General features: G+C 46.3%; 1 protein-coding gene across 2 annotated transcripts in view; it reads right to left on the bottom strand.

The window, feature by feature from the left end:
* Positions 1-1,914: 1,914 nt before the first annotated feature.
* The window catches only part of LOC147446387 (DHHC-type zinc finger family protein), a 57,199-nt gene continuing 31,836 nt past the window's right edge, over positions 1,915-27,277 (bottom strand). The window contains exons 2-7 of one of the 2 annotated variants that reach the window (XM_086525627.1): positions 11,433-11,682; positions 10,295-10,401; positions 3,111-3,237; positions 2,935-3,020; positions 2,629-2,694; positions 1,915-2,549 (exon numbers count right to left, since the gene is read on the bottom strand). In XM_086525627.1, the coding sequence (XP_086381753.1) occupies positions 2,424-2,549; positions 2,629-2,694; positions 2,935-3,020; positions 3,111-3,237; positions 10,295-10,401; positions 11,433-11,682 (762 nt within the window). In that variant the 3' untranslated portion in view covers positions 1,915-2,423. The remainder of the gene's footprint in view (positions 2,550-2,628; positions 2,695-2,934; positions 3,021-3,110; positions 3,238-10,294; positions 10,402-11,432; positions 11,683-27,277) is intronic. The other variant, XM_086525628.1, reaches the window with a different exon arrangement.

Genomic DNA, 27,277 nt, shown 5'->3' with positions numbered 1-27,277 from the left:
TTACCCCAAAGTATGCAAAACAACAGGCCCCACAATCGGTTCAAACAATAATCGCCCTTTTGGGCGAACCTGCTCAATACACCAATACCTTACCTACGAGTGTCAAGGGTAAATCATACTACCCTTCTTGCTTTTTCAAAGAAAACAAACTTTAGGCTGCATATTATCAAGACAAGAGTCCTACTAGACTTACGACAGTAAGTACCTAATACTCTCATTATAGCCGTCAGCCATGGCATTTATCTAGATCCGCACAATTTTGTTTATGCAGGGTTTTCTGACACCCAACATTAAGGTCACATGTCTAAATCGAGGTTTGCTCCCCTTGGTTCCTTGTCAAGAAACAAAGGCAATACCACAACATTATTCGTCTGTAAACAGTCAATAATGGGTACAATGTATACAGAGAGTCATGCAGCTATGGTTATTAAAAATCCCTTCCCATCACCTACAATAAACAGTTACAGTGTTTCCATTGTATGCATATCGCCATGCAGGGTCACTGACCACTTTATTGAGCCATTAAACCATCAACGCGAGCTACGATCAAACAGCTCCATACACTTTGTATCTATAAACCCACACCCTAATGAAGAAAACCGTATGCAAAGGAACAATCATCAATAACCAGTCCAAAACAAGACACCCCTTCAAAAAAAACCTTTTGCTAGCCGTAACGCGCATTCACCAAGCTAGGAATTCCCAGCCAAATGCCCAAAGAATATCAAGTTATTTAGTGTTGTTTTGTTTTATTAAATTGCACAGTACACCAAAATCGTCAAAAACCTTCACATACTGACATAGTGCAGGGAAACAGAAATAGAGGTGGCTAAAAAACTGGAAAAAACAGAGGCAACCTCGACAGTGAACGAACCTGAGAAGCACCATCTTTAACCACCAAATCCATAGCCAACTAGTAAACATGTGTTAAATTTGCCCTCAATTCTCTCTTTCACAAACACAATACACAAAGACAAGGCTAAGTGAGTGGCATGGAACCAACCTCACCTCATTTAAATAGTGATCATCACTAAAAGATGTAATGAGTAAGGCCATTAGGGCAGATCCCTTCACAATCTCCTTATCCAATGGTCGATTCACCAAGCCCAAGGCTAGATATGGCAACCGCCATGGTAACTCTCAAAGTGGAAAGGGTGAGAGAGAGAGAGAGGGGGGGGGAGGGGGGGGGATCATCATTGAGCTCGCAAGTGCATAGAAAGCACACTATAGTTGCAAGGTAGAGAGAGAGAGAGATCTAGTGTGATGCATTTACAAAGCACGTACCCCCATTTATTAAGTTACTTAAGTGCTGTCACAAAAAACGAGGATATAAGCCAAGTGCCCCAGTAGGAGTGGTATCACACAATACCAGTGCCCCATGAAGGGTTTAGTTCATGAAAGCCTTTTTCTCTTAAACTTGAGGTGCAAGCGAAGTTAGTAAAAGATCCCATAGGGTATCATAGGAAAGCGCAGATCATGCTTGGGCCTACTTTTTACTAGTCAAAGTAGTAGTACCTGTCTGTATGTGTGTGTGTTCATTCAAGCTCTTCATGCACTGGAAGAACTTCAGATGCACCACAAAAAAATATACAATTTGGTAGAAAGTAGGGGTTCGGGAAACAAAACCAAATTTGAGTCAAGCCCCACTGGTGCATTTCAATCAGAGCTTACAACCTTTATTTTGGGGGTAGAGCGTGGACAACATAGCATACATTTTTTTAATCAGACATGCAAGAATATGAATAAGTGCATCATAAAGAGTGTGTGTGTGTGAAAAACATCCATACAACACACTAATTTTCTCAATGTGAGACAATGCATATTGTATCAGAATAGGTATGTTTTAACTTACCCATCTTTCAATCAGCTCTTTCCCACATAGAGAACAAAGAGGCTTATATGGGGACACATGCACAAGGTAAATGCCATTTTTTTCATGGTCCACATTAAATGAAAACTTGCTATAAATCTGGTCCCTCAATGCTTTTCTTTACATAGAAGCAATAAGCTGGATGCTTGCCAAAAATGCCAGGAATTTGGCTGGTGGAGCTACAGCTACAGTATGGGGATCAAAAACCCCATAAGCAATGTGAATTCCTTCTTTTCTTGTACACATTGTTGTACATTCTTATACACAGGCTCATGTCATCATGAGAGCCAATTAGTATCTTACCTTTCCTCCAGAGAAATGCAACTTCAGCAGTTCATCTCCTGCTCAAAGGCTTCACCTCTACTGTAAAAAGAATACAAAGAATCTGACCAGGATGTCTAAATGTTTGTGTGTGTAAATGCTTTGTATTCCAAGTGGGCACTTCTTGCCGAGATGGATGACTCAGCATCTCATCCAAAAGACAAAACTCACAACTCATCTCCTCCTACATCTGGTTTGCGAGGGAAATCAAGCAATGCAGTGCAGGCAAAACTCACAACTCGTCTCCTCCTACATCTGGTTTGCAAGGGAAATCAAGCCCATGCAATGCAGGCAGTCTCCTCATATCTTCCTCAGCATAAGACGGAATCAACCAATATGATTTTCGCGCCCCGAAGACCTGGTACAAGCTGAGTGTCAATAGTGCTACTCAATGTCCTTCTAAACATAACCACAAATTGCATAGCCAGAAAAGCCACCTGTTCAAAATTCCTCTTTCGACCCAAATCATACTTCCATTTTGCAGATACTTTCTTTTCATAAGCCTGTACACAGCAAAAGAGGATATGTAAGAAGAGCAAACAATGATGGCCATTTTATGGTTGTGGAACTCTTATATCTCACACAAGCAAAATGTGCACTTCAAAAAGATGACAAGGCGTATATAATAATCGTCACAGAAGACAAATACAAACAATCTTCTCTTTTACAAGAGCACGAAGCTTTTCCTCTACACACAGACGAAAGTTAATTCTACACAAGGAGAGAACTCAGAGAAAACAAACCTCAATTGTTGTGCTGTTTCCTGCCACCAACGATGCGTGCATGATGAGAAACCCAAGGACACTCAGTGCAAATGCAAGGTTCAAGACTGTACAAAAAGCAAAACAAAGACATCAATGTTGAAATGAGCAGTACCAATTGCATGGATCTCAAGCTAGAAAGGCAAGAAGGTGCTTACCAAACCCAAGAAATGTGGCAGCAAGCTTGCCTGGAGACCCTGAATCTTCCTCCACATCAGTGAAGAAGGCAATAAAATGAGGCAGCAATGCCAAAGTAACTAATGTTGTCTCCAAGAAAGTATAGAACTGCAATCAAAAGCACATAAAATGGATAGAAAAGGAGCTGCATGAAAATGTATTGAAACATTGAAGCTGTGTATGCACGCGCATGTGCTTGTTTACTTTGATACTTTCAAGTACAGGACGCTATACCAGCAGTTCCAAGCGCAGAATCAAAATTTCTAGAAGGCTTTAGTATAACGAGGGAAAATATTGATACCTGATAGAGACTGCAGTAGTTGAAACAGTCCGGAGTCTGAAGGTGGAAGTTATGCAGTTAAATCTTGAAGAGAGACACTTCTACTTTATGTGCGGGCTTTTAACAGAAACCGAACAAACCTTATTAACTAATGTTAGGCTTTGACCCTGAGGCCAACTAATTCTTTCGGCATGGAACCGGTTTCTTTTGGAAGAGGAGGATACCTTCAGAACTACGATAAGATTTTCTGGAACACTTATCTTTATGTGGTTTCTTTCCAACAAGTTACTCTGGAAGAGCATTGTTGTTAGCTGCCACAGCTGTTGGTCCCTCACCAGAATCCATCCTCCACACATGACACAAGCCAAACTCACACATAGACAAGCTTAGTGAGGGGACATCACGCTCACCTCCCATCCAAAGAGCCAATACATCTGCACCGATGTTGCAAATAATGGATCCGAATAAGCATTTTGTGTCAAAAACAGCTGCCAACTATTATGGATGGGCATTGTTCTCTATTACAGCCGACTTGTAGCATTTAGTAGTTGCAAGCTCACAGACACGCAATCCTGTTACTTCACACAGGAAAAGGAACCGTTGGCAATCATCCACACTCTGAAAATTTGGCATCATTACCTTGATGGAGTCTACTTCATGGTGTACTATTCATTTAAATATCTTTGTGATCAACCTAACCTTCAAAATCGCAAGGGGAGATGGGCCAAACTCATGCATGGGTTCAATTTTGAGATACGTGACCATACAGGTGCCACCAATGCTCTAGTTGGTAATTGCCCATCGCACTCACACAATACCTTCCAAAACAAACTGGTCAACCAAAGACTGTCTAACACAATCGACTCTCGCATCCCATGATACTTGAAGATCTATGCAATGAACAATGGCCATGTGATCGGCTTTGATTATCTTCTTCCCTAACTAGTACAAAGTGAGCTTGCTTGTTGAATCTATCCACTAGGTGTCATCATGCTCACTCCGAGTCTTCCAAAGATCAACGATGGAATCCATGGCAATAATCTCCCGCGGTCTCTCTAGAATTGGTAAAATTTAGGAGTCCTGCTGCTTTGTGTTTGTCATACTCCATCTTTTGACATATCATGTAAGTCTCAAACATATCTGCATCTTACTTGAGTTAAGGCAATAAAGGTAGATCTCTATTGCCTCGAGGGTCACCTCCATGCCTCCATGTCTGAAATAAAGTGGAATATGTATTGCACTCGCGTGCCTGCATGAGAGAGAGAGAGAGAGAGAGAGAGAGAGAGAGAGAGAGAGAGAGAGAGAGAGAGAGAGAGAGAGACACTATGTAGCCAGAGCTCCAATGGTGAGCTCGGTAACCGACCACTTGGCTTTTAGCCCCCACAACCTCGCACCTAAAGGTCACTGTGCCTTCAAGCAGAGCAACCATAAGAAACTTGTAAGGATTCTAGTCGTTAATCCTTAATTAAGTACTTAAACTCATGATTAAGACTTAAGAAACTGAAACTGAACTCAGAACAAGACTTAGAAGACTCTGTGTTTGATTGATTGAAAGTGTGATATAAGGGTTCCTTTTATAGGAATTGAATAGTCATCAGTGAAGAGGCATGCCTCTTTGTGAAGAGACATGACTTTAGGCGAAAAAACACATCCTTTCGGCGAAGAGCTGCAACCATTGGGTGAAGAGTCGCACCCGTAGAGCAAAGGGGTGTGACCAGTCGTCGAAGGCGTGTGGCTTTTGGCGAAGTGGCACGTCTCTTGAGCGAAGGGTCGTGACCATCCAAGCGTAGGGGTTCTGCTTGGCATGGCACTTCGCATATCTGCAACTAGGAGTAGATGTATTGCTGTTAACATAGTCACAATCGTGACATTCCCTCCCTCTTTAAGTAAAACCCAGGGTAGTTGTAGAAACTCTAGGAGAAAGAAATGTATTGTTGTTGTGCTTCTGCATCAAAAGCTCTTTCTGTTAAGTCCCACGTCATGGCGCTGTTATTGACCATGACTATTTTGCCAAACTGAAAACTGATCATATCTGCAACTTGATAAGTGTCTTTGTCAAAGTCTTTTGTAACTTCGAGCTTTGTCCAAGAAAAGATTGAATCTGTATCTGCTTCGAGTGAAATTATTGATAAACTGACTTGAGTTTTCTTTTGAGTAAAGACCACTGGTTGGAAATTTGTAAGGTATTCCATTGGTTTCTCTGGAACAATAAAATCCTCCTGAAGGGATGTCGTAGACTGAGACAGAGTAGTGTTTGGAGATATTTCCATCTGTCAAGGTTTATTCGTGGAACAAATTGTGTCCAATGATTCATTTGTAGCGACTAAAGTAGTGCTGCAAGAGTCTATATCTGCTTTATCATTTGCACCGCTGAAGGTAAGGACTGGAGTCTTCAATTTTGAAAAATTATCATTTACCATAGCATCAGGTATCTGTTTAGAAACAAAGACTGTATTCTGCAAGGGCGGTGACGAGGCGAATTTTCTTGCCTGGATCACGGCCAAAGAAGTGGTTATGTGCTTGTTGGTTGTCGCACAAGAAATGAAATCTTCTGAATCTTCAGATTTCTCAGCGGGTATTAAGGCTTCCAATTGAGAAGGGGGAGGTCGAGGGAGTTGTTGCCTCTTAGACCTCTGAAGGATCCTCTTGCACAAGGATCAGTAAATCTTCAACTTTACCACCATGAGATAAGAAAGACTTAAATGTAGGGCATGGCTCGCGAGGGGGAACTTGTCCAGCGTCGCGGCGTTCACGATCGAGTACTCGACTAGGGTCGGATTTATGTGCCACTAAGTAAGTCCATCTTGATATTGCTCATGATCCTTTGGAAGCTTCATATTGCTGCTTTTGCTGCTGATGATTCGAATAAGAAGTTGGGTGCTTAGAACTGTAACTTTTCCAAGAATATTCATGCTGAGACTTTTGCTGCTCGCACGAAGGTACTTTGTGTCTAGTTGTCTCTGAGAAACCATGCTTTGGGTGAGAGAATTTGAGTTCCGGAGCCTTTAGTTTGAGTGGTTCTTCTTGGTCGACCACTAAAGCTTCAAAAGATGGCGGAGAAAAAGCATTTGTAGTCCGAGAAGTAGTAATATGACTCCGGGAAGAGGTCTGCGTCTGCATCTGCTCCAAGCGAGTGTGAATTGATGCGAGGCTTGTTGAAATTGCTGCCATCTGCTTTTTGAGAACTGCTATCGGATCCTCGAACATAATATTGTTGTCGCCATCTTGTGATCCAGTCATGCTGACTCCTTATAGCAAGTAATTGATAACTTGGAACAAGCTCATGAATTGATACTTCGAGAGCAGGAATTGTTTTTGGAGCGGCATGACGGTGGTTTACATAGACCAAGTAATCCTGGAAGCCGAGAACTGGAACCCGTGTGAGAGTAGGTACTGCTGTAGGAACAGGTTCTAGAACGGGTACTCCGAGAACAGGAATGCTATCTCAAATGGGTTTCGGCTCCGGGATATCGGGAATCACAATACTTCGAGTTTGGGAGTATCGAGCATAACGCTTACATCGTGTGTTACGATAGAACTTCAAGATCTCATCTATAAACGAGAGAAATGGGACAGGTGCGATGAATTCTCCGTCAACCATGTGGCACGCGCGCGGAGAAGGCCCATAAATCCAGCGTTGGGAGGAAGAGCAACGTGCAAATTTTAATATTGCTTGGTGTGGTGTTTTTTTTTTTTTTTTTTTTTTTTTCAAGTTTAATGAATTCGCACCTTATTAAATTGGTCCGACCCACTTTGAAAGTGGCCGGCCAATTTTTTAAAATAAGCAGCCAAAACTCTATTGTAGCGTAAATTTCATTGAAACGCTGCCATAAGGAGTGATTGCGCAATCCAGAAGCTTACGCTACTTGAAAGGGTGCGCTGGGAAGAGAAATCGCTGCTAGAGAAGGGTTGCGCCCTTTGATCCTGTACGCCAAGGAGAGGGTGTGTCTGAGTGAGAAGGCACATATGAAGGGCTGCCCACTCAAAGGGTGAGCACGTGAGGGGTAAGCTCCAAGAGGCACACTGCTTCATCTGCCAAAGGGTGCAGTGTTTCACTTCCAAGAGATGCAAGCTCAGTGATGAAAAGGTGCAATCACCGGCAAAGGGTACGTGCTGAATTTTTGTTTTATTTGCTGAATTTTCCTCTGCTGAATTCTCCTCTGCTGAATTTTCTTCCTCTGCTGAGTTTTCTCTGCTGAATTTCAGCAGTGGTGCAAAAGGGTGCCTGCCAGCGAAGGGTTTCCACCTTTTGGCACGAAGGGACACCTTTCGATGAAGAGGCATCCAACAGGTATGTCGTGGACACCCATCTTTGTCTCTTTATGTTTTTATTTAAAAGAGAAAGTGTTCGGGTTACCTCATATATTCTGGTAGATAATCCATCTTTCTGCTGCTTCCATACAACTCCGGGAAGGGGGAGAGTAGCGGCGAGGGTAAGAGGCTCACAACCTTCGGGTCCTGGAAAAAAGTTGCTCTGATACCACTGTAAGGATTCTAGTCGCTAATCCTTAATTAAGTACTTAAACTCATGATTAAGACTTAAGAAACTGAAACTGAACTCAGAACAAGACTTAGAAGACTCTGTGTTTGATTGATTGAAAGTGTGATATAAGGGTTCCTTTTATAGGAATTGAATAGTCATCACTGAAGAGGCATGTCTCTTTGTGAAGAGACATGACTTTAGGCGAAAAGACACATCCTTTCGGCGAAGAGCTGCAACCATTGGGTGAAGAGTCGCACCCGTAGAGCAAAGGGGTGTGACCAGTCGTCGAAGGCGTGTGGCTTTTGGCGAAGTGGCACGTCTCTTGAGCGAAGGGTTGTGACCATCCAAGCGTAGGGGTTCTGCTTGGCATGGCACTTCGCATATCTGCAACTAGGAGTAGATGTATTGCTGTTAACATAGTCACAATCGTGACAAAACCTCCCATCACCTCATTGCTATGTAGAAGCCGACAAAGACTAGAAGTAGACAACTTGATATCTACAGTCGTACCTATATAACCATGTACAAATGCTCAATGCACATTAGAGAATATGCTCAATACTTGAGTATCACCCAAGTACAACAAGAGATACAGCACTACCTCCAGGCTCCCATAGCCGGTCAACCATGTGTCGATCCAGTACTCTCATTGCGGAGGCTATCTCTGATTGAATCCTATTCAAGGCATGCTCCCACTTAAGCTTGAGATCCTGCAGCATAGCCTCATCACTAGAGGACAATCCACTAGCTGTCAACCTAACATCATGCATACATGGCTCATACCTAGCAATGCATCTAGGTACATGCACAAACTTGTATACCTGCTGCATCGAAACTTTGGCTCGATGTCCAGACCCACTCACAACACAAGAACCTACATATAGAGGTCCAACATTGCCATCCAATGGCTGACATTCCAGCATAACATTACTGGGATCATCACAACCAATATCCTTGTCATTCCATCCATGACCAAGTCTGGTTTATGGCTGTCCGTACTCCTATATAGTCACCCTACATGCCTCAAATGAGATGCCATCATGACTATGTATACACCCCAAGAAGAAACATCTCCTTGTATCCTCAAGTGCACGCATCATGACCTCAGAACGCAACATCTCAAGGTGATCACATGATGGAGTATCACTACTCTGAAGTCTTGTATCTTTACCTCTTGCTACAACAAAAGAGCCTTGAGAAATCTTTAAAGACTCACTGCCAAAGGACACACGATAACCCAAAGCATCTAGCTGATTCAATGAGATCAAGCTCTTTGAAAACATGGGTATGTGACTAACATCCTTGAACGCCAATGAAGAACCATGAGGAAATGCCAAATGGAATTCTCCCACACCCACAGCATCGCATGCGTGATCACCTAATCTCGATTCTCAACAAGCCTTTTCTCGTAGCATCATATGATGTGAACCACTCCCGATGCGGAGTGACATGAAAGGATGTTCCAAGGTCCAGGATCAACTCACGCATCAAGCCATCATCCATGGTTAACAAAGAAGCATGTGGGTATGTAGATACATAAAATGCATCTCCATGCAAAACATGAGTACCATCCTCATCATTCCATCACTCAAAGATAGCATGCATATGTCTATTCTCGACCTCTGTAATAGCTATATACAGAAGGGCCTTAGGCCTAAGAAGCGAATCGTGATTAGTTTTTGGTAAGCTTTAAAGCAATCACATCAACTCCACTTACTATGTAATCTGTCGTCGCTCCAGATTGTAGTTATTCTGATTGTACAGGTGAATGACCTCTTTTTCACAAATTCTTGGGACACTGAAGATCCGGTTGTTTATGTGTTCTCCTGAGAGAGCTTTTGAGATGCTTTTCCTATCCATACAAGGGAATCTTCTTTTCTTAAAGGTGTGAGATCGGCACTGGTGGCTAGAGAGGCTTGCTGCTGGGGCACAGGCCATCTAAATTCTCATCACGTAGGATGACTTGCCAAAAGCTGAAATCATACCTGTAATGCGGGTTGACAAAAAGGGTGGTCATTGCAAATGGCTGAAGGAAGCCAGTTTGAAAGGAAGCAGGATGGGGGTGATGGGGTCAAAGCTGAGGGTGGCAGGGGGTAGAAGACTGAAGGCTGGAAGCAGGTTGGATGCAGGGGTACAAGGGCCGTTCGACAGGAGGAATGGCTTGAAGATACAGGGAAGCCATGAACAAAATTCTATGAGAAAGGCCCTACTGTCAGAAAGTCCTCATATACTGCCTAAAATGGTCCATGTATTAAACCTGGAATCTATGATTAAGCCAGTCTAGTGCTACTGCATATGTAGCAGTAAGAACAGAAGAAATTAACACAAATCAATAATGACATGCTGTATGACAATCTAATAGATACGAATTGCAAGCGCCAGAGTCCAGAAAGAAACCTTACCAAGAAAAGGAGGAAATACTTGTAATTTCGAGCACCAACACAATTCACCACCCAAACACAGTGGTGATCCATTTTTAATATGCAGCGTCCACCTAACAAAACAAACACTGTTGCATTTACCACAATGGCCATGAGCAAATAATGTCAAAATAGAATGATGGATAGTGCATGGAATTACAGTCCTGTAATGGTTTTGATTTTCACATACCACATCAGTCTATATTCACACATAACTATCATTTAGCCGTTGAGCACAAGAAGCATCACAAAAAGTTACACAAGATATTTACATATCCTCAGTTTAACCTCATCGACACTGATTTCAATGCTTAATTAAAAAAACGCTTTATGTCTTTTTCAATACGCCTTATTGCCAACCATCAAAATCTTAGGTTGCTAAGAACAAATAAAGCATAGTTGACATACACAATCAACAAACATGAAATTTGACCTTCCAAACATAAGCAAGAAACACCAATCAAACAACACACCCACTTAGCAAGAACTCGTGAAACAACTATTAAAAAATATTCACACTCTTTTTTTCCAATTGTGGAATGACATACAGCTGCAAAGATCTTTTCAAACCGAAAGAAGGCTCTCTCAACTATCCATTAGATTGCGAGAAAACATGTTAATGTTCCATATTCATCCTCCACAAAAGAGCAAGACGTGCGTTTCCTGTCAGAAACAAGAGACTCTTGCATTTCCTTAAGCTCTTCTCCAATGACATGCAGATTTTTGGAAAGAGCCGTCTAACATCAGTATAAAGAGATACATCCAATCATTAGTGGACTGCTGCTTATCCAAATTAGAATAAATTGTTCTGACTAGCCTTGTGTCCACTATCAGCCTTCTTACCTCTCTATATACTTTAAGCTCAGAAGATCTGTAGTAAGAGAAAAGGTTGTGACCACTGCTGCATGCATTTCCTGACATACTACCAAAAGCAGCCCACTTTGTAAAGATAAGCATTCAGTCTCAATGTTGGTCCACCATTCGGTCGACCTAAAGAATACCATATTTTCAAGCTCGTGCAACTCGCTAATTGTCAAGCCAGTTGGGGTTCAGAGTTCCATGAAACTTTAAAGAAATTTAATATAAAGAACCTTGGTGAAGCCTCAGAGATAAGACATACAGACAGAGCAATGATGGCAGCGTGGTGGTTTGAAATGGTTGCATTTCTTGCAGAATCGCACTTTGGAGTTGTGAGGAAGACTGTGAACCAAAGATGTAGGTAGATTGATTCCCAGTCCAGGTTGCACAGCTGATGCTAGTGGGACCGCCTCAGCTTCCAGATCTTCATCCATGGCAGGACTCCATGCTTGAGGGACACTTCCGGGATCGGTCAGCACCACAGAGAAATAGCACCACAACAGCATGAACAGCTACAATCACAAATAGAGAAAATTGATTTGAAATCATGAATTTACAGACTGTCTTGTGATATTCTGACCATAAATGCCGAAATGCAAAACAAACTTACAAAATAGAAATGGAAAACCTCACCCCCCAGACTGGAGCTAACAAACCAGACGTAGATCATGGGACACATGCACATGAGGGACTCAGAAAAGCTAAAACTTGAGCTTGACAACTGCAAGGTATACCAAAAAGCCCTTATGATATGCTGTCAATCTAAACAAAAACTCCACACCAGAATGTTGTGTCCTTATACAGGCAGGCTCATACATATTGAAAATACGGTACAACGGTGCCTCATACAGTTGTATGGTCGTCGCAGCTGACTATTGACTTTTTTTTCCCCTTATGGAATAGCTAATAGTGATCAATACCACAAGATCCAAAGAACCTGATGAAAATGTGACTTGACAGGCTTCTACATGAGTGACCTGAGAGGTTCCTCCGGGAAATCGATGTCAAAACGAGTGTTCAGGAAATTGCTGCTCGCTGCTGCCTTCGCTCATCCCCCCGCCGCACGCTCCCCCCCCCCCTCTCTCGGCATCGCTCTCCCCCCTCAACCTCCAGCGCGCTGCCCTGCACTGCCCGCCCGCTGCCTGCATTCTGCCCCAGCGCACAGCAGATTCAGCGCCCAGCGAACCCATCCCAGCCCGCCTCGTCGCAGCGCCTCAGCCTGCCCGCCCCAGCTTCGCACTCCCGTTTCTTCCGCATCGCTACCCCCCGCCCCCTCCCCCCGGGTCTTGCTTGGTTGAATTTGTCAACACTTTCGGCGTGCTCGGCCAGCAGAGGGCCACCTCTCGTCATCGTCATTTCGCCCTTCTCCACGGCAGCAGACACTGATGGAGGCTCATGCTCCACCTCGAAGGGACTCTTAAGAAGACCCCCTCGCCCGACCCCGTAGAGCCCACCATCTGACTTGCTCTTTTGCCGACAGAGCAAGCGAGCCTCGCAGCAGAGGTGGAACGCCTTTAGGCGACTTCCGTCATCTGCAAGATTCTCGGCACCAGACCCAGCAGAGGAGAGGTGCATGATCCATAGTTACCGGGGAACGCCCCCTAGCCCCCGTTCCGGCGTTCCGGGGGGGCAGTTCCCTTCCCGAACGTTCCGAAACGTCCCAAAACGTTTGACGTTCCGGGTGGCCAGTGCAAACCGGAACGGCCGTTCCGAAACGTTCCGAACGCCCCCAGAACATTCCGGAATGCCCCTGGAACGGCCAACGGCTATAAACAAATTTGGCAAAAATTGAAAAAATTGAAGTAAATGTTTGAGCTTCTTTTTGAAGTGTGCAAGGCCTCAAGGACTCATAAAATGCACCCCCCTCCCCCTTTCTCTCCACAAGCTAATCCTCAAGGCTCAAGCTCTCTCCCTCTCACACTCTCAAGATCTCTCCCTCTCAAGACTCACTCTCTCAAGGCTCAAGGCTTTAAGCCTTCAAGCTCTCTTCCTCTCCCTCCCACTCTCTCAAATCTCTCCCTCTCCCTCTCACTCTCTCTCGTCTCTCCCTCTCTCTCTCTCTCTCTCACATCATCTAGTCATAGCAAGATTGAATGGTCTTCAAAATGAGTTTTTTGTAAGTATTAGAGTCAAAGCACTCTAATACTCCTTGTATTTAAACACAAGGAGCTAAAAAATGCACTATTTGGGTGTTTTTTATACCTCCCGTTCCGCGCCGTTCCCGTTCCGAACCCCTAGCCGTTCCCCCGTTCCGCGGGGATCCCGTCGCCGTTCCTGTTCCGCGTTCCGGGTAACTATGGCACGATCTTCTCCAGCCCCCCCGGCTTCTCGCTAAGGTGGGCAAGATCTTGGATGTTCAGTTCCTCGGACGCGGCTCCTCCTAGATGGCGTCCAAGGTCATCGCGATGAGTCCCTTGGCCATCAGAGCAGCTCGAGCCCACTTTCGACAGTGGAGGCACGGTTTCGATCCAGCTACAGATGTTTTGGTAGAGGAGGCTGACCTTCCCATCTCCATCTGCTTTCCCGGTTTGAGGAGGGAGTACTTGCCACTATTGTCCAGGATAGGCTCAGAGATTGGGACTGTCCTGGAGACACCTCGCACGGCAACCTCTGTAGCTGCCAAGGCGGCCGGCATCCCCTCAATACGTGTTCTGGTTCGGGACACCCACTCTCCCGAAGGTCACCCTACTACCTAGGGTGGGTGGGGGTTGGTTCCGTCAAAGCGTGGAGTATTCGAGCCTCCCGAATCAGTGTTTCATTTGCAGACAAATGGGCCATTTGGCAAAGGCCTGTCCTCGCACGAGACCTCGGCCCACAGCGCAAGCGCAACCTCATAAGGCTGAGCAGGCCTAGCAGCCAGACACACAGGCTGGTACCTCGACAGAGACCAATGATCAGACAGCTAACGGTTGGTAGCAAGTACCTGGCCGCCGCCGATAGGGGAGGGCTCGCCCCACTGCTCCCCTTGGTGGCCGACCTTCTGCAGCTCAGCAGCACTGGGTTCTGACTGGGAACCCCCTTTAGCAAGACCCGCCTGAGGAGGCCTCGTCCACTTCAGTTCCTCCTCCTCCTCCTCCTCCTCCTCCTCCGCCGCCTCCTCCCCCTCCCCCCTCCACCTCCGCTTTTCGTCCCTCCTCTCTCCCCGGTGGGGCCCACAACCTCATCTCCCGACCCCTCCTCCACTCCTCCTCAGGCGCAGGGGACTGGACATGTGTCTACCGCGAGGCGATCTCTTGGTAGTGCTTTCGCCACGAGCCGAGTGGCTCGAGAGGGACTTCCCCGCCTAAGGCCACCTTTTGTGGTGCAGACTTCTCCCATTGTAGCACTCTCTAGAGGTTTGACTTGCTTCGACATTCGCAGACACTGGGACTTCTTCGACTACAGCTTCACACGGTTCCTGGGTGACTCTTCTCTAGACTTGGAGAAGGCTTGCTTTCGAGTCCATGTCCTCTTCTTAGTAGCTAGAGGCACTGAGGCTCTGGACACAGCGGTGGGTTTCTCCTTTCCGCTGTGCGGCAGGGATTCTACAGAGTGGACCCAACACACTGTTCTTGATTGGCTCCTGATTTAGGCTACTGAGTTCTCACACCACACAGGGGACTTAGGAGTGACAGATTTGGTGCACACACTTTGGTCTCTTGCCAAGTTTAGCATGACGTCTCTGGATGCAGCGGGTTGCAGGCACATAGACGTGCATCTGTTTGCTGACACTCAGAGCCCTCCTTGTTATATATTTGTACATGAGGATTCTTGGACAGAGGATGTAGCCCTTCGGACTGCACGCTCGGCTTGGGACTGGGCGGGACAGTCACTCCTTTCGCGTTGTCTAGAGGTCGTTTGGATGCGGATTACTCCCCATCCAAACCAGCCTCAAAGATAGCGAGGTTGGTTGCTGTGGCAGCATCTGTTTTCTCTCACTGATTCCATGAGGATCATCTCATGGAATGTGCAGGGATTAGGAGGACCCTAGTTTTAGCGTCAGAGGGGTCGGCTGCATCAGGAGCTCCAGAGATGCCTTGTGGGTGGTGAGATTGACATTCTTATGCTACAGGAGCATCATCTTTGTGAGAGCCGCATTAGACGGTGTGGTCAGATTTTGCGTGGTCGGTATCAGACGTTTTGGTCAGCTGCATTTGGACCTGGAGGCATCCAGGAGGGATATGTATGACTATTGCGGATTCTTTGCAGGAGGCCATTGTGGGCAGAGGGATTATTGTGCCAGGCAGGGGTCAGTGGATCGCCATGCAGGTTCAGGGTTGCCTCGTGGGCTTCCTGAACATCGATGCGCCCAATGTGGCGAGTGCACGTGCAGAATTCTAGTCCCAGTTTAGCCTCTGCCGCAGGCAGATGATGATGATGTTGTATTTACGTCCTCGGGGGGCCAAAATGACCCATGGGACCACAAAAAAATCTACAAGAGGCTCCCCTCATGTGTGTAGAGGGGGTAGTGGGCTAGTAGCTTTCTTGTGTGTTAGTGTTGTGTGATGATCCAATACTTTGGCAAAGTAGATGCCTAAAGCTACTGGGGAGGGGTGTGTCCAAGAGAGAAGCTCCTCAAAGGTGACATCCCCTTGCAATAGCAGTGGGAAATCAGCACGGATGTGTGCGTATGCTGGCCACTCGATGGTGACATGGGCCTCGCTTTCCACTTTGTTTAAATTGCATTGTGTGCATGTCCTATTTTCCTTAATATTCAGCCACCCTCCCGTTTCAATCTTGAGCATGTGTGATCGCGTCCGCATCAAAGTAATGGCCCGTCTTGCCCGGTGGGACATAGGTGTCCTGATATGCATCTGGGTGTCCCCAGTCTTGTAGGTCTCCCAATATCGTGTATTGATGTGTTTGCCGTAGTATTCAAATTTGGACCTGTGTACTGTTGTACTCCATCTAGTGTGTAGGGCTTCAAGTATGCTTCTGTCAAAATTCAACCCATGCTCATGTTCAGTGCCTTCCTCTATGTGCATGTCCACATGGTCTCCCACATTCCATCTAGAGAACCATTTCCGCATATCTTCTACGAGACTGGATGTGAGAAATTTACTCTTGTAATTCTTTTGCGGTTTACATCCAGCTTGCCATGCCATGTGGGGTAGACGGCTCTCCGGCATCATCTTAACTTTCATGAGGTATTTGTGTACCCTCTGTAAGGCTTGCATTTCCAAGGGTCTCTTGCCTGTATCCAAAAGCATCACTGAGTATGGGGTGGTAATTTTGATCCCCATGTGTCTACATAGGAATTTTTTTTGTAACTTTTCAATGTCATTCCAAGTGCTAACGGGGATACTCCCCCCTTTCATGAGGTATCTGTGTACCCTCTGTAAGGCTTGCATTTCCAAGGGTCTCTTGCCTGTCTCCAAAAGCATCACTGAGTATGGGGTGGTAGTTTTGATCCCCATGTGTCTACATGGGAATTTTTTCTGTATCTTTTCAAAGTCATTCCAAGTGCTAGCGGGGATAATCCCCCCCCATACCTCTACACCGTAAAGTATTGTTTGGACCACGCTTTGTGACACTTTGCTTGCATATGTTCTCAAATTCATAGTATTTCGCTTGTCCTGCATCAATTCTGTTTTGCGCGCAACTTCCCCATGTATGGTTTGAAGGTACATAGATGCCCAAGTACTTGAACTTCTCAACCGCCTAGAGTGTTTGCCTGTCATACGTGATGATGGGCTGATTCTCATTTCTACATGTGTGGACTGACATAACCTTTGTTTTGGCTACATTGACTGACAGGCCCGTTGCATTGCAAAATGCATGTACTGCATCCAAAAGTTTCTGTAGAAGGAGGACCTTGTAGGCAAAGAGAACCACATCATCGGCATATATGAGGAGAAGAAGCGTGAAAGTACCAATGCTAGGGTGATCTCCCCGCTCTCCCATAGCCTTGTTAATGAAATCATCAAGTTCATCTATGCATAGTCCAAAAAGTGTAGGTGACAAAGGGCATCCTTGTTAACTCCGATAGTGCTCCTGAACTCTTGTGAGAAACCTGTGTTTGTCTCGAGTTTACATCTGACCTCTTGGTAGAGGCGTCCCACTGCTACCTTGAGATGCATAGGAACTCCCAGAGTTTCCATACGTGACCATAGCCCTTGACGGGGTACTGTGTCAAACGCTTTCTTGAAGTCCACAAAACAACAATACAGGGTTTTGCCTTTTAGCCTGGCTTCATCCATCAAGACCCGGAGTGTGATAAGGAGGTCTATCGTGCTGTGACGGGCTCTAAATCCTGCTTGTCCAATGGCACGTTTCCCGTTATTTTCAGCCCATGTGCTAAGATCTTTCTCAATAATGCTTCCAAAAAGTTTTGCCATACATGAGCTCACCATGATGGTGCGATAATTAGTGAGCAAATTGCGGTCCCCTCCTTTAAAGAGTGCTTTTACCCAGTTTTCTTGCCAATCTTGGGGTAAGTATTGGTTGATTGCTTGATTCATCATATGGTGTATCCATTTCTTAGCCTCAATACCTGACCATTTCAGTATTTCAGAGGTAAGATGTAATGCGTCAGCTGCTTTCCCATTCGCCACGCTTTTGAGGCCTTTAATGACTGCCTGGAAGGTGATGGGCTTTGGATGTTCTGCCTGAGCCCCTGTATATATCGCCTCCTGAGTCCCCGACGGGGCATACAAAGTTTGTACATAAGCATACATTTCGTTTAGGCTGAAATCTCCCATCACATCCCCTTTCTTCCTCTTCATGTTACGCCAAGCCTTCTTTGGCTCTTTCTTGAACCTGCTCAAGTCTAGTTGTTCTTTTGAGAGTTCATACATGCATCTCTTTTTCCTCTTGAGTGTATTGTATTCTCTAGCAGCCCATTCCCATTCATTTGAGTGTTGTGCTAAGCCTCTCATCTTACGTTTGGCCTCCTTGCATTCTGCATCAAACCAAGGATTATGAGGTAAACCCTTCCTAGTCTGTTTACCACTTTGATACTTGCCCATAATAATTTTTGCCGCTTCCTCCATTGCATGTCGGAAGATCTTGCACGTCTCTTCAATGTCACAAGGCATGTTCCGGTCAAACAGTAAGCTATCTAAGAGACTAGCATAGTCCTCTTTCTTCGTGAGTTGCATCTTGTATGACCAATTCGGTGTATTCATTGTGTTGACAATAGGCATACTGGGCATGTGTAGGCATATATGGATTGGTGTATGGTATGAGGTTGGTAGCCTGCTACCCACTTCAAAACTATGGACCAAGTCCAATGCATCGTATCTCACCAAGGCATAATCATTTGTACTCCTCCCATGATTTGCCATGTAGCAAGCGTATGATCCAGAATGTACGAACTTATCCGCACCATTCATGGCTACAAGCTGCATTGAGTTCATCATACTTATCATGGCTGACCCCTGTGCATTCATGATGTTATCACTTGAACATCTATCCCACATAGAACCAAGTATAAGTTCCCCATTCTTATCCGCAGGGTGCAGTGAATGGTCTGCCAATTGTACCTGTGTGTTTCCAATCCGGGCATTCAAATCCCCAAGAAGGACAACTGCTCCCTCTTGTGCATACATTGCAATGTCTGTACATAGGTCAGCAAAGGGGTCATTTTTGGATAGCTGTTTTGTGTCATAAAAAGGTGACTCTCGATGCGGGATATAGCATCCTGCAACAAAGATCAATCCTTTTGATGAGCAAACCTTAACCCATATATAGCGCTTGTGGTCATCAATCTTGCATACCTCAACCATCTTTTGAAGCTCTTCCTTATACATTACAGCTACACCTCCTTGTCCTCGCATTTTGGTACCATTCCACCATACGGAGTGCTTGATATATCCACTAATGTCCGGCAGCCTACATGTGTTTTGTTCCCATGTTTCCAATAGGAAGAGTATGTCAGCTTGTGGTAGAATATCCACCAGCCCTTCTCCCTTATGCCATGGGAAACCTCTACAATTCCAACTTGTAACCTGTATGGTCGTGATCCCATGGGTCGCGTGCCCCTATGCATTTTTAGGCGGTGATGCTGGTTTTTTCTCCTTGAGACGTTCCTCATATGCTTTCCTTCTTGCTGTCTGTTGTGTCGGTGTTCTATCTTCACTTACATAGTACTGAGTGCCTTTCAAGTAGAAGCGTGCAGTTTCCAAAATGATGGTCCTTTTGCGAGCATCCAACATTGTGCATACAACTGCCCTATGAGCATCAGTCTTCTTCTGACCCACTCTATGTGCCCCATATACCCCTGCATCTTGCATATCAAGCTTTTCTGCTAACAAGGTGGTAACATCTACATTCAATGACATGACTGTTTCTCCCTCAGGTTCTGGCATGCCTCGTATCACAATGTTTTGGGATCTTTTCTCCCTTTCCTTGTATTCGGTAGAATCCTCATGCATATACATACTCTCATACGTATACATCTCTCCTGTCTTGTGTCCCATGGTCCTCTCTTGTTTCACTATCTGTGCCCAAGATGGAGGAGACCCCTCGGGTGCATCGGTTACATTATCGGTGACCTGTGTTATGTGACTGCCTTGTTCCAACACTTGAGTTTGCAGCGTTTTCAGGGTGTCTTCTTGTTGCTGAAGCTTCAGAGCTTGCAGTGCAATGGTATGATCCAACTCTTGGTTGCGTAGTGTCAGGTTTTTGATGTCTTCATTTTGGCGTCAAATAACCTCATTCTGAGGTTGTACCTATTCTTGGATAGACAGTAGCAGTCCCCAGATGTCCTGTGTAGTACATGTGATCGTCATGTCCCTTGAATCCTTAGGGGGCGTGTCCTTCGGCATTGATTTGATAGGTGATGAGCTCACTGTTCGACCGCTTCTAGATACACTTTGATTAATGTGCGCTGATTGCATAGGTGGGGAATCATGCAATACATGTCAGCACTGTCGGCGCTTTTCCTGTCGGGTTGTCACGACAGTGCAGGGAGTACCTTGGCAGCCATGGTGTACAGGCGGGCAGGTGCGCAATTTAATGCACCAGCTCACTGAGGTGCGCAGGCAGGCGCACGCGGGCGCAGATGCAGGCGCAATCGTGCATTGGGGGTGACTTCAACATGTTGGAGGACCCCTCTGACAAGATTGGAGGTAGCCATACTACTGTGCATGGAGTTGAGTTGGCAGCCTGGGAGAGGTTTTGTATGACTGCGGGTTTCAGATGTGTGGCATCATTCTAGCTTTGTGAGGCCCCCATACAGCATGGCCTTCTCTCGCTCGGACCGTAGAGTGGGAGGAGTGAATCTATCTCGGATAGATCGGTTCAACACAAGTGACCACTTCTGTGACTTGGGTGGGACAATTTGCATTCTGGCTAGGACTTCCTTTTCGGACCATGCACCAATGATCCTCATAGTGACAGATAGACAGACGAGGGGGAGCACGATGCTACGCATCCTTGAGAGGGTCTTGCTAGACTCTGCGCTCAGAGAGCTTAGAGATGCAGTACTCTCCTGCTGACAGAGTGGTCTCAGGACTTGCACAGCTTAGTCCACTCTTTCTTCAGGAGGCTTCGGCCCGCCAAGCTACGGCGAGAGAGGAGGAGCAGCATCTCCGATGGGGCGTTGCTTCCTTGCAGAGGATGCAGGAGCAACATCCAGACAGTCCTTGGTTGAAGGAGCAGTTGCAGCAAGCTCGCCAGGAGCTTGCCAGCATAGAGGAGAGGCGCCATGAGTTTGCTTTCCATCGATAGGCATCTCAATGGACCCAGGTGGGTGACAGAGTGACAAGGGCTTTCTTTGAGGGCAGTGGGACCTCGGCATGGGCATGCCAAGGTCAGCCAATTGAGGAGGCCCGACGGGTCAGTTGCTTTAGAGCATGAGGACTTGCGAGTAGTAGCTACTGACTTTTACCGTGACTTACTTTCAACAGAGCCTCAGTCAGAGAGTCAGGATGCATGCAGAGAGCAGGTTTCGGCACAGATGCCTTGTCTTGTGACCCAAGAGATGCACCAGAGGCTTGATCTACCTCTTCAGCTAGAGGAGCTTCATGTGGCCCTCAGAGCACTTCCCCATGGTAGCTGTCCAGAGGATGGTTTGACTCCCAGTACTTTCTTAGAGTACTGGGACTTGCTTGGCTCAGATCTTTGCAGTGCTTTTCAATACATCCTACACACATGAGAGATGCTTGACAACATGAGTGAGGGTTTGATTTACCTCATTCCCAAGGAGGGTGGCTCCTTGGATGAGATTCGACAGTGGCGGCCCATCACCATCCTTAACTCAACCTGCAAAATTCTTGCCAAGGCTCTCAGTTTGAGGATTCAGCCACTTCTTGAGAGCATTATACATGGGACACAGACTGATTTTGTCAAGGAGCGTAGTATCCTTGACAACGTCTTTACTTTCTGGGAGGCTTCTGCCCTCGTTCACCTCCGTGGTGAGGATCTGATGATACTTCGTCTCGATTTTGAGAAGGCCTACTATAGAGTTGACTAGTACTTTTTGGAGGGCACTCTACGCAGAATGGGCTTCTAAGATGCTTGGATCAAAGGTGTGTCGGCTCTATACAAACGGGCACACAGTCAAGTACTTTTGGCGGGTGGTAGAGGAGACCGCTTCATGCTCACACATTTGGTCAGACAGGGCTGCCCCCTTTCTCTTTCTGTTCTATGCTGAGGCGATGAGCAGATTTTTGGTTTCACAACAAGTTGGTCTACGAGGTTTAGCGCTCCCTATTCGGGGCGACGAGTTACTGGATGCTGAGTTTGCAGACGACTCAGCTCTGTACTTGGAGGGCCAGGAGGCCAACCTTCACAGGTGTGAGCAGGCTCTTGAGACCTTTTGTTGTGCATCAGGCGCACGGATGAACTGGAGAAAGACAATGGCTTTCTCGGTTGGGAGTGCTCCTATACCTGACTGGTTGCAAGGTGAGGGTTTCAGGTGGATTCCCACAGGGACTGCAGTTTGGTACTTGGGTTGTCAGGTTGGTTTGGACTTGTCTCCTGAGCAGTAGATTGCTCCCCTCCTTTTGTGAAGCTGTTACATTAGAGCTCCGCACGACTCTCTCTCGCGGGCAGAGTTGTAGTGGCCAACCAGGTGTTGTTGGCTACTATGTGGTACATTACATCTTGTTGGATTTTCTCGAGTTCCTGCATTAGCGAGGTAGAGAGGCTAATCAGGAATTTCCTTTGGTCAAGGCGCGACACTCAGATAGCCCGGGCCAAAGTGTCTTGGCAGGTCATCACTCTTCCTTCTTCTTGGGGGGGTTGGGGATCATAGACACAACACAGCACAGCACAACCCTTCTTCGGAAGTTTGTTGTCAGAGGATTGCTGCCAGTGGAGGAGCCCTGGAAGGAGTTTTGCCTTCAACGGCTTAGTGCTAGAGTGCTTCAGTCTGGAGGCCCTTGGAGACTTTCGACCAGATGGATTTTTACAAAGATGTGCAGGGTTGGCTTGAGCAGGAGACTGGAGGACCATTTTGCTATGAGTCTACTCCGCTCTTGAGAGAATCTGAGGAGAGGCCTGGAGCAGCACCAACCTACTTGCACGGAGGAGCGCTTGCCACAGCCCCTTGTTTGGAACCCCATGGTTAGCACTCAGAGAGGCCACTTGGTTGGTAGTAGGCCTCATGTTTCTTGGGATCCCATGGCAGAGGGTCCAACACGCACCTTAAGTGACTGGTTACAATTCTAGGCTTGTCAGAGGAGCTCCAGAGCATCCAGTTACAGGGCATGAGAGGGGTGCAGAGCATGTGTCAGGACATCACAGAGGCAATACCAGCTGAGTCACGAGTGGCTCACACCTCTCGAGTCAGCGGCGCCCAGATGGATGGGGGCCTTCACGCGACTGGAGGTCATCATCGCAATTCGGGCTTGTTCAGAGATTGTACCTTCCCTGTTCTTCAAGCTACATGGTGAGGGTCGTTTACGCCGAGTGTCAGCTGAGGCCCCACAGGTTGCACAGTGTTGTTTTCAGAGGATCTGAGTTGTGGGCATCTGTGGGAGGACTTGTGTCATAGATCCTGACCCAACAGCTCTTGAGACTGGCCACTAGAGGCTGTGGGCTTGGGAGAGCTGTCCACTTGCACGAGTGCAGTGGGATCTTGGAGAGTGGTTTTGGAGGGACCCTTTTGCCTCAACCGGCCATCCAGGTGTACCTTTCTTTCAGTACACTATTCGATTGGGACGTCACATACTGGCAGCACGGAGAGAGGCTCGTCCTGCTGCAGCACCTCATTGGCAGGAGGAGGGTCTCACAACTGAGTTCTTGTCAATTTTTGGGCGAGGTTATGGGACGCCAAACAGCCGCGGCGAGTCACTTTGTTCCAGTGGCTAGTTGCACACAGGGCTAAGGAGTTGGCTTGTATACATAGTGGTCTCTCGGTAGCATGTGCTGCTTGTGGCCACCCTGTGGAGAGTCAACGTCACTATCTTTGGGACTGTCCTATGGCACATCAGGTTTGGCTTCGGGTTCTTCGGCCGATGCCAGTTTTTTCCACAGCACGACAGTACACTTGGGGGCAACTGCTTGGTCCACTCTCACGGGCCCAGCACTACAGTTTGAGCTATCCTCCACCAACAGGATGATAGTGATACAGGGGGGTCCACCTACACTCCAGCCTGCTACAGAGCTTACTCCACAGGACTGGTGCAGTGAGAGAGAGGAGTGTTGGGAGCTCATCTGTGCCCTGACACTCTGGTTCATCTGGCGGGCCCGCTGCTTCCGCATCTTCGAGGCTCGCCCCTATACCACCACCAGAGACAGTTCAAGATCTTTGGCTAGAGCTGATCCATACTCTATGGGGATAGTTCGAGAGACTTCAAGGCAGCTCCGACCACATGGGGGAGCGCAGAGAGGCTTTCCTTCAACTCTGGCGCCCTGGGCCTTTCTTCACCATGGTCCAGGGTGGGCTTAGATGGCACTACCGTCCACCTATGTGGCTTTTCCCTCCTCCCATCTCCTGATTTAGCCTCATTGTACATATGCTGGGGTTTTTTTCATTGGGAGAGTCTCCCCTTCTGATTGTTGTAGCCCTCTCTAGTAGAGGTGGTTGTAGCCCTATGGGCACTTTCATTAACTAATAGAAGGATCTTTTTCTCGAAAAAAAAAAAAAAACGGGTGTTCAACAACCAAATAAGAGAAATGGCCAGTTTTTTAATACTTTGTAGCACTAGCTACATCTGAGGGGTCATACATGGACAACTTCTGGTTGGGATCCATTGGAGTAGAGATAGGCTTGTAGTCGATCGTACCAAAAGCCTCCACCAATTATTGACATGGCGAGAAGGATGCCCCCCTCTATCTACCATATCTCCAGTCCAAGAATCTGATGTAGCAAGCCAAGATCTGTCATCTCAAACTCCTTGGCCAAGGTCTCACCACAAATATGTTGTCATGCTCTCGTTGTCCAATACCATTGGGACTATCTCCTCCTAAGTAATAGTGTTCAATCGACCACTAGTAATCATGGAAGAATAAAGTTGGAGTAACGAAGAGGTAACTGAGCCAAAAGTTGAATGGCCATGTCCTCCAAATAGATCCTCTTGCCCTAGTGGAATTCCTGAAATCTTGTTGATGTGGTCCTCATGGTTGCCTACTTGGCATCCAAGGTCCACAATTGCACCTCCAATAAAAGACACTCGATCATATAAAGAGGCAAGTTAATCCCAAATCATCTTCACACCCTTCATCAATCATACGTAACTGATAACCGATGGTGTACACACGTAGAAAGATAAAGAGAGAGAAGAAAGACGCACCGAATGGGTCCCAACCAACCTTCTCAAGGGCCCTCCACATTGTTATCGATGTGGTATGTGCTTTAGATTGCATAATGAATTGTACACCAATGCAATATCTCAATACAAGACTCGACTCGACTCGAATGGAAGATGTTACCACGCTCAAATGGAAGATGTAACCGTGGCAACTCTTCGAAATGAAGCGCCTCCGAGTTGAATGGTCACACCAATAAGGTCCGACTCTACGTGGGTTGAGGATTGTCACGTGCGCATTGCATTGGAGCCACATGTGACGTGGACAAGCTAAGGCTAAAGGTCAGCTCATTCTTATTCTAGTATACTTTTTTGAGCCTCTAGGACGTGCATGAACAGGCACGTCATAGTTGCATACCCTCACTTGCATAGTACATATAGGCATGTCAACAATCACTTAAGTCATTGATTAAGAAGTGACTTTGACATGACATTTGTAAAAAGTAGGGAGGGCGAATGGAAAAAAAAAAAACCTATAAAAGAATCACTTGGATCGTGGGTTGCGATCACTGATAATCCTTCTGGGCATACCATGATGCTTTAAAATCTGGGCAGAAAGACTTAGCCATGTGATCAGCTTTAATAGTCTTTCTTATTGGAATTAAATGAGCTTGCTTACTAAATTTGTCTATAATACTCTAGATTGCATCATTTCCATTCGGGGTTCGTCGCAAATCCATTATAAAATCCATGACAATACTTTCCAAGGGTACCTAAGGTACCGATAGGGCTGAAGCAAGCCAGGAGTCTTATTGCGATCATACTTAGCTTTTTGGCATGGTATGCATTCTCTAACATATTTGTCCGTAGTGTTGACCAATAAAAATATATTTCTAAGGCTTGTGTCGTGGACATTATGCCTCTGTGTCCTGCGTAGGGAGAAGCATGTGCTTCATTCATCACCTTTGTTCTAAGTGGATGCGCCACACAAAGAGCTTAATGAAAATAAAGGTAACCATCTTTAATAGAATAGGGAAAAATTTTAGTACCGGTTTGTGGTTGTTGCCAAATTTCACCAAAATTGAGGTCGTCAGGGTACATGTGTTTTGTTATGGCATTTACTTGGGCCGTCAAGAGAGAGCATCTACCACCACATTCTTACTTCCAGAAGTGTGTAGTATTTGGAAATGAAACATGGAGAGAAAACTGGCCATCCGCATCTGTTTCTCAAAAAACTTGCGTTGAGAGAGAAAGTATCAAAGACTTGATGATCTGTCTTGATCGTAAAATTTGCTTTCAGAAGGTAGTGTTTCCAAACCATAGTTACAGGGAATGGCCATTTTCAGGTCCCCGTTCCCGTCCTAAATTCCCGTTCCGGATCCCCGTTCTGTGTTTCAAACTCCAAGGGTGTCTGCACCATAGTTACCAGGGAACGCCCCCTAGCCCCCGTTCCGGCGTTCCGAGGGGTAGTTCCCTTCCCGAACGTTCCGAAACGTCCCGGAACGTCTGACGTTCCGGGTGGCCAGTGCAAACCGGAACAGCCGTTCCGGAACGTTCCGAACGCCCCCGGAACGTTCCAGAATGCCCCTGGAACGGCCAATGGCTACAAACAAATTTGGCAAAAATTGAAAAAATTGAAGTAAATGTTTGGGCTTCTTTTTGAAGTGTGCAAAGCCTCAAGGACTCATAAAATGCACCCCCCTCCCCCTTTCTCTCCACAAGCTAATCCTCAAGGCTCAAGCTCTCTCGCTCTCACACTCTCAAGATCTCTCCCTCTCACACTCTCAAGATCTCTCCCTCTCAAGAGTCACTCTCTCAAGGCTCAAGGCTTTAAGCCTTCAAGCTCTCTTCCTGTCCCTCCCACTCTCTCAAATCTCTCCCTCTCTCTCTCTCTCTCTCTCTCATCATCTAGTCATAGCAAGGTTGAATGGTCTTCAAAACGAGTTTTTTGTGAGTATTAGAGTCAAATCACTCTAATACTCCTTGTATTTAAACACAAGGAGCTAAAAAATGCACTATTTGGGTGTTTTTTATAACTCCCGTTCCGCGCCGTTCCCGTTCCGAACCCCTAGCCGTTCCCCCGTTCCGCGGGGATCCCGTCGCCGTTCCCGTTCCGCGTTCCGGGTAACTATGGTCTGCACGAACCAAGCCGAAAAAAATAATCTCCAAATTGTCTCTCTTAAGCTTCAATCCGAAACAAGGAATGGCATTTCATGCATGTTGCCATTCTTCGTTCCGATTTCTCGTTCCGGGTAACTATGTTCCAAACTGAGAGAGCATGAATGATTGCCATGAGTTCTTTGTCATAGATGGAAGCATGAAGCTTCGCAACACGAAGTCATCTACTTTCATAAGCTATTGCGTGGCCTTCTTGATTAAGAACTGAGCCAATGCAATCGCTTGAAGCATCACAATGTACTTCAAATGGTTTCCGAAGATCGGGTACAATAAGGATGGATCCATGTGTGAGAAGATACTTAAGCTTTTCAAA

The sequence above is a fragment of the Adiantum capillus-veneris genome, chromosome 12 (assembly GCF_014529385.1).
Source record: "Adiantum capillus-veneris isolate H3 chromosome 12, ASM1452938v2, whole genome shotgun sequence".
Taxonomy (NCBI): domain Eukaryota; kingdom Viridiplantae; phylum Streptophyta; class Polypodiopsida; order Polypodiales; family Pteridaceae; genus Adiantum; species Adiantum capillus-veneris.
Note: the sequence above shows the minus strand (reverse complement) of the source record. Positions and strands in the feature narration are given on the sequence as shown.